A 13,688-nucleotide genomic window follows, 5' to 3' on the forward strand; every position below is an offset into this window, starting at 1 on the left:
CGACACGCGCGCTCCTCCGACTGGATACCCGGATACGGATTAATCGCTTAAAGTGGGATTTGCCTCAAAAAAAAAAAAAAAATTTAAAAAGAAAGAGGAAAAGACGACAACAACAACAACAACAACAATCATAATAATAATAATAATAATAATAATAATAATTATTATTATTATTATAATAATAATAATAATAATAATAAGTGCGCTCGCGCCTCTCCATCCTGTGGATTGTGCTGTTGTTCTTGTTATAAATTTTATTTATTATTACTATCATTATCATTATTATTATTATTATTATTAGATATAAGTTTCAAGATGACCTCGGGCTGTTTGTTCAGGTCTCTGCTGATGCTCTTTCTGGCGCTTCTCTCCGCCAACGCGAGCAACTGGCTGTAAGTGAACCACACGTTTTTCTCACGTTTTCATGGATCTTAGTGACAGCTGATAGATCAGACCAAGAGAGTGTGTTGCGCCACGCGTCCAGGACACACACGCACACACACTGTACTGTAACTTGTCTCTGCAGTGGTGTGTATCTGTTACCTGAGAAGGTCCGTGTGGATCTTTTAAAGCTCTGATTAAAGGTGAAAGATGGATAGAAACGCTATAAACGGTGTCCCACTCTTCAGTACCTTTATTCTCATTATCTTCTTGTGTCGATTTGAGTTTAGTGTTTAAAATGGATGGATGGATAGATAGATAGATAGATAGATAGATAGACTGATGGACAGATATCTCAGGCTGTATCTGTACAACACCTGTACGTGTGTCACACCACAAAGTTCCCCCGTGTGTTTAAAAGCATGCCAGGAAATACAACTCTGTCTTTTCTAACTTATAGCAACACAGTAAGGAACAAAAGTGTTCATTGGTACTGATAATCGTAGCACTGGAAATGTGTTCCTATTTATTCATTTGTTTATTTACGATACACAATTAGGTTCCCGTTCACTTGACCAACAATGAATATAAACGAGGAACTGTCAGGGTCCTGGCTGCAACCAGACTAGGCTATGTTCTTAGAAGAAACTCTCACAGCTCTAAGTGGGATCCCTTTTCCACCCAAAGAACCCTTGAGGAACCTTTGTTGTCCAAGATTTTGGAGTTCTTCCTGAAATTAGAGATCCTTTAGGGATCATTTGTCTCAGGAACCGACAACAAGCTTTGTATAAGGTACTGCTGTAAAGACTATACAATGATGTTTCCATAAAGGTCTTGTTTTACAATGTACCTAAAAGAAGACATTTGAAAAGAGTATTAGTGGAGAATTTTAAAACGCCGTCGGTTCACGAAGTGCAAATCGTTCCCTAAAAGATGGAACCCCAAAGTTTTCTAGTGGAGCCTTCGTTTGGTGAGCTGGAACTTACGTATAATAATGTCAAACATGGTGGAGTGTTATTTACTGTGTGTTGTTTACATTTATTATTTTTTATTTTAAGCGTTCTTATTGAAATTAGTGTTCTTTAAGTAAGCGTTTGTAATCCATAAACTTCTCCTCTGCGACCCTTAAACGTTCTTCAACAATATCTTCTCTTATCTGAAATTGAGATAAACTCTAAAAACAAAGGTTCCTGGAAGATAGCTGTTTTTTTCAGACAGGCTTGCCAAATGAACAGGGCAAGGTTCTTGAAACAAATAGTTCCTAAAAGAACCCTGGTTTCAATTAAGGAACCCCAAAGTTTTCAAACGGAACTTTCATTTTCTGAGCTAGAACCCACTTAACTCGTATGCCAAACAGGGTGTTGTGTTGCATTGTACTGTTTACTACTGATGACACCTCTATATTTAGGGGGGTTCTTATCAAAAGTAGGGTTCTTTTAGGAACCATTAATGCACTATTAAGGTTCCTATAGGTACAGTGAATGTTTCTGATAGTGAGACTGTTCAGAGAACCTATACAATGTCTTCCAGGAACCTTTCGGTTTTTAGAGCGTAGCTAAATTGCCTACTATAGAAGATATTTTAGAAGGTACTAATGGTCCTTTAAGGACCCTATCATTTCAATAAGAACCCCTAAATGTATTATACAGGACACAGGAAACAGCACTCCACCATCTTTCACAAGATTATTATTGTATATGAGTTCCAGCTCACAGTTATTAGCAAACTTATTGAAATCAGGTTCTTTTAGGAACCATTTATGCACAATTATGGCTCATATAGGCACGGTGAACGATTCTGAAAGAGTGTCATTTCAAAGAACTTTTAAAAGATCTTCCAAGAACCTTCTGTTTTTAGCAGTTTACTCTGCGTGATCTTTTCTGATATTTCCCGCTTGTTTATGGAGCGTCTTAATATGTAAATGTTCATAAAGTACATAAGAAAGACTTCGCAGAACTCTGGAGCTCCTTAGTATCGTTCTTCATCGTTTGCATCTGAAACATTTATTCGCCGAAACGATCCAAAGAACCCTCAAAAGGTTTTCCAACACGCCGGCTACTCTGTGTGTTTTAGATCTCCGGGTGCAGGTTCGCTGAACAGTCTCACGCTCAGAAACCTTCACAGCACTTATATGAACCGTGAACAGTGAGGAACAGGTTCCTAAATGAGCTTGAATTTCAAAAGGTTTTCTGGTGGAACTCACCTGATCGGTACGTCAGACCCGGTGGTATATTTTCATGCACTATTTAATCTGGTAGGCAGGTAAACATGTAGAGGTTCCTACTGAAATTCGTGCACCACTGAAATTCGTACACCACTTGCTATAGCGAGGCTGCTCAGAGAACGAGTACATGATCCTGGAACCTTTTTCATTTTAGTAGTGAAGCCTATGAGCAGCTGAGATGATACAGAACAGGTTTTCAGAAGCGACTGATTGATATTTATCTGTGCAGATTTTCCCCCTCAAGCGTCCTTCGTGCCCGTCAGTCGGTTTATTTGGCCGTGTTTTTGGACCTGAGCTCTAGGCGTGGTGACAGGAGAAGCTCTCAGACATGCACAGGCATGCAGCCCACGAGAGGATAAGGCACCAAAAAGAAAAAAAAATCTTTACCTGTCTGGAAAAATATGATTATTTTGACAGAGCGATTTGAACGGGAGCCCCGGGGAGCAGGTAGGAGCAGGCAGTTTCACATCGTGCTTGGCAGAGCTGACAAAAATTAAAGAAGAAGAAAAAAAAATGATGGAAAAAAAAGGCGTGTGTGTGCCTTGAATGCAAGTTTGCCTTAAGCTGTGGCTTAAAACGTGGTTGGATCTTGAATGAAAGGGATAAAAGCTATTTACAGATCTGTCATTTATAATGGCAGCTTCGAGTTTCAAAGAATATGAAACAAGTATGTAAACAGTCGACAAAATAATGACTCAATACCTGTTTTAAACTCTAAACACAACACTGGTGTTTATTTACTTGAGCATGCCTCATTTACTTACATGACGTACTTTGAATATGCAGGATTGTTGAGAGTTAGTCATGGGAAACCGATCATTCTTCACATCTACAGGCAAACGCACACGTACAAACCTTTGCGTCCGATTCGCTGATAAAGGAGAAGCTGATAAAGCGGCCTGCTCAGAGGATTACAACAATATCGAATCATGAGGCAGATTTTTTCAGACAGCTTCGTAAGAATAGACACGAAAATACGATACGATTTTATTTCATAACAGATATATTTGATAAATCTCCTGTCGTACAATATGATACAATTCACTATAGTGATTCTTATGGCAATGAATCAATATTTGATAATACCACCGAATCTGCGATACGAGTGAATTTCACATCCTTCCGCTCGCCATGTCAACATCTTTGTGCAGAATCTGTCTACCATTGATGACAGAGAAGGACTAGTTAAAAAAAAAATTCTAATCTGAATTATTTGATCCATATAAAATATATATATATATATATATATATATATATATATAAATATATCCTAATCGTTAATAATCCATTTACGATCGTCGCCGCAACTTTTTGTTTTTTTATTAAGCACACGTCTTAAACGAGCCAAAAGCTTTTGTCCATCATCAGTGCCGGTTTAGTGCAGGTGCAGGGCTTTATTTAATGGGATTAATCATTAATAAAGCAGCATCAGTTTAATGAGCTCAATCGTTAACAGAGAGATGCCAGGTTAATGGGCTTAATCATTAATACATATGAATACGCTGCATACTGGGTTGGCTGCGTAAACACAAAGTCGAGTGATGGATTAAAGAGTTTTACACAATTAAAGGGTATATATAAAAGGTTAATTCTAAAGCTTATGAAGGTCTAATGGTGCACAGTGGGGGGGGGGGTGTACTAAGCTGTACATTTCCATGTTGCTGTAATCTTCTGTACATTTAATACAGGGCTGAGTGATGTGACAAGAAGATCATATCGCGGTACTTGGGTTTGCGTGTTTTCTACATGCTGCGGGGGTTTCCTCCAGGTGCTCCGGTTTCCTCCTCCAGTACAAAGATGTGCATGGTAGGCTGATTGGCATGTCCAAAGTGTCCACAGTGTATGAATGTGTGTGTTAGTGTGAGTGTGTATGTGATCGTGTCCTGCGATAGATTGGCACCCCGTCCAGGGTGTACGCCACTTTGTGCTCCCTGGGATAGGCTCCAGGTTCCCCACAACCCCATAGGATAAGCAATATAGAAGATGTACAGATAGATGGATAGAACAGAAAAGGAGAAAAAAAAAAATTAAAGATTCCATAAAGAAAACGATCAAATCAGCTGTTTTCAGGTTACTAAAAATGTGTTATTATTTAAAATAAAAGAGAATAAAATAAAAGAATATAAAAGATCATGATACGCCCAATTTATCACTATATCAACGTTATATCGTTATACTGCCCAGACTTACAGTAATTTAATATGTATTTCATCAGGAAAGACATAATCTAGCTTTAAAAAAAAGATTTAAGTTAGATTTTGACGTACTGCCTTCTGAAACAGGAAGTCAGAGTGAAGATGCATTGAACTGCTCGACTGATTTATGATTCAAGATATGCCAAATCTAGTGAGAACGTCCAAGTTAGAGGACAGCGAAAGTCTTTTGCTGACTCTTACTGATGGAGTAACCCCACCTGCCGTTCTGGGTCAGTCTGAGGAAGCGACATACTTCAGTCGGAAGAACCACTAGTCGGTAAAACGCCTCCAAGAAGCACGTCACTTAACCGTGACCGATTCTCATCAGCTTCTCCATCTTCCAGAGGAATAAACCATTTAAACCGGCCATTTTTTTTCTCGACCAAATGTCGTTTGGGAACGGGAACCATGTTTGGAACGCATATGTCTACAGAATGTATATAGGGGGCGGGGCATATACATTCTAGAAAGCATTTATTTGGATGCTTTGTATGCGTCATCAGAAAATTTTAAGCGTTTTCCCCAGAATAGCTTAACTGCAAAATAAAAATCTCCAAAACTATCCCCCCCGATACACTTTTGTATCCATGTCCATGTCCATATGCATAAAATTAAGGCAGAGGTAATTCTTTCATCTGGCCTTCAGCTTTGTTTAGCTTTTTGTTTAGTTTTGATCACCGTCGTGAGCACCGGGTCACACTCGAGAGAACGGCTCTATGTCACAGCGCCTGCGACGGAAAGAACAAAGGTTCTGTGTGCGGCAGTCAATAAATAGTCCACAGCTGATGAGCAACACGAGAAGAAACCGCTAATGCAAAATATATCCTGGCGCCTAACGCTGCTAACACAAATAACAGCAGTGACAACAGGTCAATGAAGTTGTGAAAGCTGTGTTCTCACATACGCCCGAGTCCTTTCAGCAGGTGATCCTGTCCAGGCCTAATAAAAACGTCTCACTTTAAATTAATCTTTCATTTCAAGAAAATGGAAGCGGTAAGAGTAAGAGAGTAGAGGACAGTCCCACGGCCGTCACGTCATAAGAAATTAAAGACTCCCACTTTGATATTTTTTCTCATCTTTCCATTATTTCTACACATGTGGATTTGCTTGACTTTAACGTCCACCCAGAAGTAAAACGTATTCGGGTTAATTGCTCTACATTCCCTTTTCTCTCTCCGCGTTTGCGGTGTGTTCCTGAGCTTCTCTTCAATCCATCGTCGCTCCTCAGGATCTGCGTTTTATCACGCTGAACGTCGGAGAAGGCCAGCTGAGCTTCAGGAATGAGACTCTGTCCCCAAGAAAAAGATCTTCTCGAACACTTTTTCCAGAACTCTGCAGTCAATTTGCATCAGTAATATCTGCTTATAGTGCAGGTATAAATCAGTGACAGGTGACAGAGAAGCACTGTTAGGCTGTTGTTTGAATAAAGATGAATGAAAATACTGGCAAATCAACAACAACAAGAAAGCAAATTAGCATTTCGTGTACGGTGCGTTTAACAGAGTTCGAGGCCACTCATGTACCCGAATGCCTCCTGTGTAGATAGAGGAGTATTTCTGAGCACATCTCTGCTCCGTTTGTGTCAAGAGGATGCATTTTGTCTCCATTGTATTGCCTCGATCTTCCATCTCACTCCATATCCATTTTATTTCAGGAAATGCTGGCAAGGATCATGGTATCAGATGGCTTGTATAGAAAAAAACTAAACAAAAAACAGTGAATCCTTTGACATGTCACATGCTGAAGTTTTTCATGCTGTCGTCACGATGAACTGGATGCGCATCAGATGTACAACAACCTGGGCCAAGACATCAGATTTGTATGGTTTAGAAACACTTTCCGAAGACGACCGGCGCTGTCCAGCCGATGCTCGAGGGCGAAACTGAGAAAAGACTGCCCTCTAGAGTTAAAATGAGATTTATAGAGATCTGTACAGAAGTGATTCTGGTTCTGGGTTGTCTTGGGGTTTGTTTGTTTGTTTGTTTGGTCATGTCCAACTGCCATGACGGACAACAAGGAACGCTAACGGCCGAGTGATTTGTGTGATTTCAGTAGTAGCATCATTTCACCTGGATAATATCTGCATGCTTGCGTAATGACACAAAAACTTTTTGCATTTTCTATTTTCACAGAGATTAGTGACTAGATTAGTTAATAATCAAGAAATACCTGTGTGTGTGTGTGTGTGTGTGTGTGTACCTTTACAACATAATGACTGGTAATTATGTTATTATACCAGCAGCGAGTTGTGACCATGTAAAGCCATTGTTCTCTTCTCAACCTTCAGCAAACGATGGTTTGTACCTGAACGGGCGTAACGAACAGTGTGAGAGGGGAATATAATGGTTGAAGCGGTGAATAGAAACGTCCCGAAGGATTGCGAAATGACTCTGGATAAACATGCCTTTCATCACTCTGGCATGAGCAGCCTGTGATGCAGAACAGAGAAATATGTAAATAGTAAATATTGGTGTAAACACAAGCGACGTGGGGGCCTTGCTTTCGTCTTCGTTTGTTGCAAGCGTCTTCATCTGGCAAGAGATCTGTTTAGGTCTGGTTACTCACACCGATTGTTTTTTTTTTTTTTTTTTTTGTCCTCCAAAGGAGGAAACGTAAACCTTCTTTAGTTTGGCGAATTGCTCAGATATGTCTGGTGAATATGTAGGTCATTAAGTAAGAGGTGTCTTCCTAATTTGCCTTCATGTAGACTTGTGTCTTGTATTGAGCGGTTGCATGTTAAGTCGTGCCAGGCTAAGCTGTGCTCAGGGGCCAAAGCAAGGTAGTTCAACACAAACGTAACTCTTGTGAGGGGGAAAAAAACAAAAAAAACTGTCCAGTTCCCACTCCAAATCCCACAGTCTTTATCTCCGTGTTTTGTTAACCTTAGCATGTAGAAGGTACGCTTTCGGAAAACAAAGGGCGAAAGTCAAGGGAGGAAGAGGGAATGGAAGATAAAACGTAAAGCACCACAAACAAAGACCCCCAAGGTCTGGCCAAGCGTTCCCACATGAAAAAACCTCTCGCGTGTGGTTTAGCAGGTGTTTTCCTTCTGAATGTTTTTTTTTGTTATGAACGCTAGCATCATACAAGCAGCTGGTACCAATATTCTCAGCTTTGTTTTTTTTTTTTTAGACCGTATTGTAATTATAATCGCATACAGACAGGGTGAGCGCGGACCAACGCTGACGACGTGAAGGTTTGTGGTGGGAAACGTTAGACGCAGAGAAAAATCCTTTCAAGAGCTCAATACGCGTATGCTTCCTGGTTAGACGGTTTAACCAGCGGTGTTGTCCGAGTACCAATAAGTACCAATAAGATCAGAAAGGACGGCTGGTCTAGTCTGGTCTAGTCAGTGATGTCACCCCACTTGTCTGAACGTGGATGAGATAGAGGACGAGGACGGTGAGAAGGAGGTTATCAGAGCAGCTGTGTGGTGATATGAGTGCTTCAGGAACAAGAAGGTGTCTGTCCCATCCCTGGCCTACAAAATTAGCCCCTGTCAACAGATTGTCTCAGACTTGGCATGACTGACCATGAGGATCACTGGTGGTCAAAAACGAGGAGAAAACTCATATCAGTGCTCGAGTATCAACAACAACAAAATTATTATCGTCACGTAGAGAAATTACAATCAAATGGTATCCCCCATGGTATCTTCAATCACATTTATGAAGGGAAATGTCAAGCTTTTTTAAAACACACGCTGCATTACTGCTCAATCCAGCCATTAAACAGTTTTAATCTGTTCACGAACCCCTCCACTCGAACGATTTGTTTTTACCCAGACATCTCCGCTTGCTGCCATTAATGCACCCCAAAGTAGACACTTGTTTGGATGGGAATTTCTAAGTGTGTTTTTGACGAGCTCGTGAAACAACCTATTTTTATAAGGTGCTTCTAAGAGAGACCTGGAACTCAGTGTGAGCCTGAGCAATGCCACAACCGTCTCCTCAATCACCCCCCCCTCCCCCCCAACCCCAACCAACCCCTCACCATGCCCCTGACCCGTCTGCCCCTGCGGTGAGAGTGAAAGATAATGTTTGTAGTTAGCTGCCCCCTCAGCGTTCCCCCCGGTCAAGCCCGTCTGCCCGACTCTCCAGTAAGCGCTCCACGAACTTCTCAGCAGTTCCACTCTGTTTACATTTTATACTGTTTGTGCTTACCAGATGCTTAAAACAAACAGATAGCTACGACGGGTCGCTGAACCTGTGGAATGATACCCGGACGCTCTGTTTGGTCAGTTTTGGATGATTTTGAGCACAGCATCTTTGCTCTTTTCGGTGGGGTTTGGTCTGGTTTCGGATATTTGCTTGCATGATGCAGCAATATGGAGCTTGGAACCTGACAAAAGTACTTGAAAATGTGAATTATATTACATTTCACATTCAATTAATTTTGTGGTTGGTTTTTTCTGTGGTGTATTAAATAAATTCACATTTTTGAGCTTGCTAGAAGCAAGACTTGGCTTTAAAAGGAATAGAAATGATGGCTGCGGTTTTAATCCCCACAGAAGAAATAGACACTCTTTTAGGTCGCACACTTCAGATAGTTAGCCAATCCTACCCGTCTGCCCTGAGATATGTATTAGAGTTAAATGGAGTCCAGACGGAAGATGAACCGCAATGACATAACTGCATTTATAGTTTTTATGTTCTACTGAAATAGCGACATTCCTGTTAAGCAGCTAACTTTTATCAGCAAGCAAACATTAGCATAAACCGACTAGCTAGATTGTTACCTAAAAAGTAATTAATGTTTAACATCATTCTAGAAAGCTTGCTATTTGAGTAGAACATAAAGACTTTTTTTTATTTTTTATTTGTTCAGCCATTCTGAATGCGTCTACTTTTCCAACCGTCTAATTTCAAATGATGTGTTGTTTAAACAAAGATGAAAAAACAACATGAATGTAAATGTGAGTTTATTAAATATACCACAGAAACTCATTTAAATATATGAAACTCATTTAAATGGTAAATGGTCTGCACTTATATAGAGCTTTTTAACCTTAGCGGTTCTACAAAGCACTTTACACTTTGTTTCTCATTCACTCACACACTCACACACAGACCAGTAGGAGCAGAGCTGCCATGCGAGGAGTTAGCTTGCAATCAGGAGCAACTTGAGGTTCAGTGTCTTGCCCAAGGACACTTCAGCATGTCATGTGGGCCGGGAATCAAACCTCCAACCCTACAAGTAGTGGACAACCCGGTATACCACCTAAACCACAACCCGCCCCATAAATACTTCTCTCGTCTTCCACGCTCCATACAATAGTGTGGAATGATTTTTTTTTTTGTAATTGTAAAGTCAGTTTGGAAGTCCTTTTCTTTTTTATGTTTGAGCAACCTTGACAGGAAACTGAAACATATTCGAGTATCGCGTTCATACACCATTTGATTCAGCATCACACCATACTTCATTCAGACAGTAACGCATTTTATATATTCTTCTAACACACAGATTTAATATTCTCTTATTTGCCTAAATGAATACACGGTTATTATGAACTAGATTGAGAGTACGATGGCACGATTCTGATTTCTCTTACAGACAACGAAACTTTGAGTATCACCGGACATTGACAGCCATCTAATATTCTTTACTTTATTAGAAACAGATGCAACACAGTTGTAAAATGACACCCAATTAATTCTCTGATATCGATTCAGGATAGATTCATTACAGGATCAGATTGAATTAGTTCTTTTTCACTCCGGTTAACAATGGTGATCTTCGCGCCACCATTTTTTTTTGCTAGTATCATCCTGATACTGAACCCGAGTACCTGATCAGTTCCATCTCTATTTTGAACATACTTGTTGTCCGTTTGGTTTTCCGAGCTTGCTTGACTCATTTCCGCTTCTTTCTCTGAAAGGTATCTGGCCAAGCTGTCGTCTGTGGGGAGCATCTCCGACGAGGAGACCTGTGAGAAGCTGCGAGGCCTCATCCAGAGGCAGGTGCAGATCTGCAAGCGCAATGTAGAGGTGATGGACGCCGTACGCCGGGGCGCTCAGCTGGCCATCGACGAGTGCCAGTACCAGTTCCGTAACCGGCGGTGGAACTGTTCCACGCTGGACTCCATGCCTGTCTTCGGCAAGGTTGTCACGCAAGGTACCGTCATCAATATCAGGAGATGACCATATCCACGATATCCCGCAGCACCACACTGTATTAAAATCACTTTCTTACATCTTTTGACAGGCACAAGGGAGGCTGCGTTTGTGTACGCTATCTCCGCTGCAAGTGTTGCGTATGCCGTGACCAGGGCGTGCAGCAGCGGGGAGCTCGAGAAATGTGGCTGCGACCGCAACGTGCACGGCGTGAGCCCTCAGGGTACGATGAAAAGGAACGCCTTTAACATCCGGCGATTAATCAAAAGGACAAAAGTTCATTCCGGATACAAAAGGCTTGTCGTAAAGCATAAAAGCACTTGTCATGAAGATTAATGAATGATCATGGAGGGATGGTTTTACATTTTTACAAAGCTCTCTCTCTCTCTCTCTCCAGGTTTCCAGTGGTCAGGGTGCTCTGACAACATCGCCTACGGAGTTGCCTTCTCCCAGTCCTTCGTGGACGTCAGGGAAAGAAGCAAAGGGCAGTCGTCCAACCGAGCCCTAATGAATCTCCATAATAATGAGGCAGGGAGGAAGGTAAGGCCCACAGAGGCTTAATTGGTCGCCATTCCAAGATTATTAGTAATTCTGAAACCATATACCCATGGATTAATAGTGTGTGAATCATGCTGATAAGATGAAGCGAGTAGTAAAATGGTTGTTCTGCACTTATCTGCCTCAACGCGATATAAAGCAAGATCTCGAGTTCGAGATAAAATCCTGATCTGAAGGTGGAAAAACTTTTTTTTGGTCATAATAAGGATCTCCTAATTCTAACAATAAAATAACAATCTCCTAAATCATAGACTCTGACATCTTTAAATTGGAGAATTTCTTTTTAAGGATTGTCACTAGGTGTAATGGTAATTTCGCTAGATTATTGATAATAGGCAGAATTATGACTAATCTGACATAATCGAAAAAAATGCCGGAAAATTGGTATGACTGCTTTACCAAGAGTGGTGTTATATCTCTTCCTCAGGCGATTCTGAACCACATGCGAGTGGACTGCAAGTGCCACGGTGTTTCCGGCTCGTGCGAGGTGAAGACCTGCTGGAAAGCCATGCCCCCCTTCCGCAAGGTCGGCAACGTCATCAAGGAGAAGTTTGACGGTGCCACTGAAGTGGAGCAGCGTAAGGTGGGCACCACCCGAGCTCTGGTGCCGCGCAACTCACAGTTCAAGCCGCACACAGACGAGGACCTGGTCTACTTGGACCCAAGCCCCGACTTCTGCGAGCACGACCCGAGGACGCCGGGCATGCTGGGAACGGTGGGCCGCTACTGCAACAAGACCTCGAAAGCCATTGACGGCTGCGAGCTCATGTGCTGCGGGCGCGGCTTCCAGACGCAAGAGGTGGAGGTGGTAGACAGGTGCAGCTGCAAATTCCACTGGTGCTGCTACGTCAAGTGCAAACAGTGCCGCAAGATGGTGGAGATGCACACGTGTCGGTGATGCTCTCCTGCAAACCCCTCCCCTTGCTTTCCCTCCACCGAACTTAACAGAAATACTCCCTCTTTCCTTCTTTGACTCCAAATAGAATAAAAGAAAAGAAAAAAAGGGAAGACGGAGATATTCACAGATTCAACCAGTTATAAAAGAACATGTCATACATGGGACACAATTTTAGGGGCAAATAGAGTTCTTTTTTATTTCAAGTCCCACTTGAGAGTATTTTTCTCTCCATTTTTTTGTGGTTACTTTCTTATTTTTGTATGGTTTTCTAACTTATTGGAATCAGAGTGATTATGTTTTATGGGTTTTTTTTCGTAATGTGATTAGCTCCAGTGGGAGTGGGTATGGGGTGGTGGAGGATGGACAAGTAAACGTTGGGGTGGCTGAAGAGATGAGACACCCCCACCCCCCTCCCACTATCGATGCTGCTTTAGGATCTTATCTGGAGTCACGGACATCAAAGGGAATTTCTAACAGACTGAGATGCAGTCCAGGTGTACATCTATATTATTTTTCCAATCGTCAAAACAACAGCATTTTAGATAGGAGGTGGACATTTTTATGCTGCTTAAAAAAAAAAAAATCAATATCACTCACGTAAATGTACAGCATTGGTCTTTTATATAAATTTATTAAGGAGTATTATGGAGTTTCTCATCTTTCGTAGGGAAAATAAAAGGAAGAGCATCGTGTTATTTCCGTGGAGTGTTACCAGGCGAACTCAGCAGGCAGGACTTAAAAAAACATCCCTGCACAAGTATATTAAAATCCAGTCGTTAAGCAGCATCGAAAACAGCATCGGTTATCGGGACGGATCTGTGACCGTGTTTCCAAAACCACGATTAAACGAGTCGTTTGTTCAGACCACGGATGCGCTGCACGGTGTCTCCAGCACTTTTCATCTCAGAGCATTCCCTCTTCCACTAAACGTCAAGCAGCGTGACTGAACTATTTATATGACCATGGACAAAAATAAATAAATAAATAAACTTACTTCCACATTTTCCTGTAGTACAACCTTGCTATACGGCACGCTTCTAAAAGAACCATAGCTCTGTAAAAGACTTTATACACTGAAGAGGATTATACTGCATATGAATGTACGTTTAAATGAAATATATGCCTTCTGAAAGACGAGAGAACGAGACCTGCTGTATTTCTTCACAAGTGAACGCTCGTCCATATCGCGCGCACACACACACACACACACACACACACACACACACACACAAAACTGTCATTTACATATTTTCTATTCTTCTGCAAAATGAATAACATTAAAATAGTAAAGTAAAAGAATTTCGTGCTCCGTTTGGCTG

General features: G+C 41.4%; 1 protein-coding gene across 3 annotated transcripts; it reads left to right on the plus strand.

Annotated features, from left to right (window-relative positions):
- The first annotated feature begins 171 nt into the window (after nt 1-171).
- wnt4 (wingless-type MMTV integration site family, member 4) lies at nt 172-13,373 on the plus strand. 3 transcript variants are annotated; one of them, XM_017450934.3, is made up of 5 exons: nt 172-392; nt 10,679-10,914; nt 11,005-11,136; nt 11,311-11,453; nt 11,899-13,373. In XM_017450934.3, the coding sequence occupies exons 1-5, from the start codon at nt 316-318 to the stop codon at nt 12,367-12,369; spliced, it is 1,059 nt and encodes a 352-aa protein (XP_017306423.1). In that variant the 5' UTR covers nt 172-315; the 3' UTR covers nt 12,370-13,373. The 3 variants fall into 3 exon arrangements, with proteins under 3 accessions (XP_017306423.1, XP_053529910.1, XP_053529909.1); XM_053673935.1 differs by lacking the exon at nt 172-392 and adding an exon at nt 2,115-3,052; XM_053673934.1 differs by lacking the exon at nt 172-392 and adding an exon at nt 3,948-4,411.
- Nucleotides 13,374-13,688: the final 315 nt, after the last annotated feature.

The sequence above is a fragment of the Ictalurus punctatus genome, chromosome 21, assembly GCF_001660625.3.
Source record: "Ictalurus punctatus breed USDA103 chromosome 21, Coco_2.0, whole genome shotgun sequence".
In the NCBI taxonomy this organism is placed as follows: domain Eukaryota; kingdom Metazoa; phylum Chordata; class Actinopteri; order Siluriformes; family Ictaluridae; genus Ictalurus; species Ictalurus punctatus.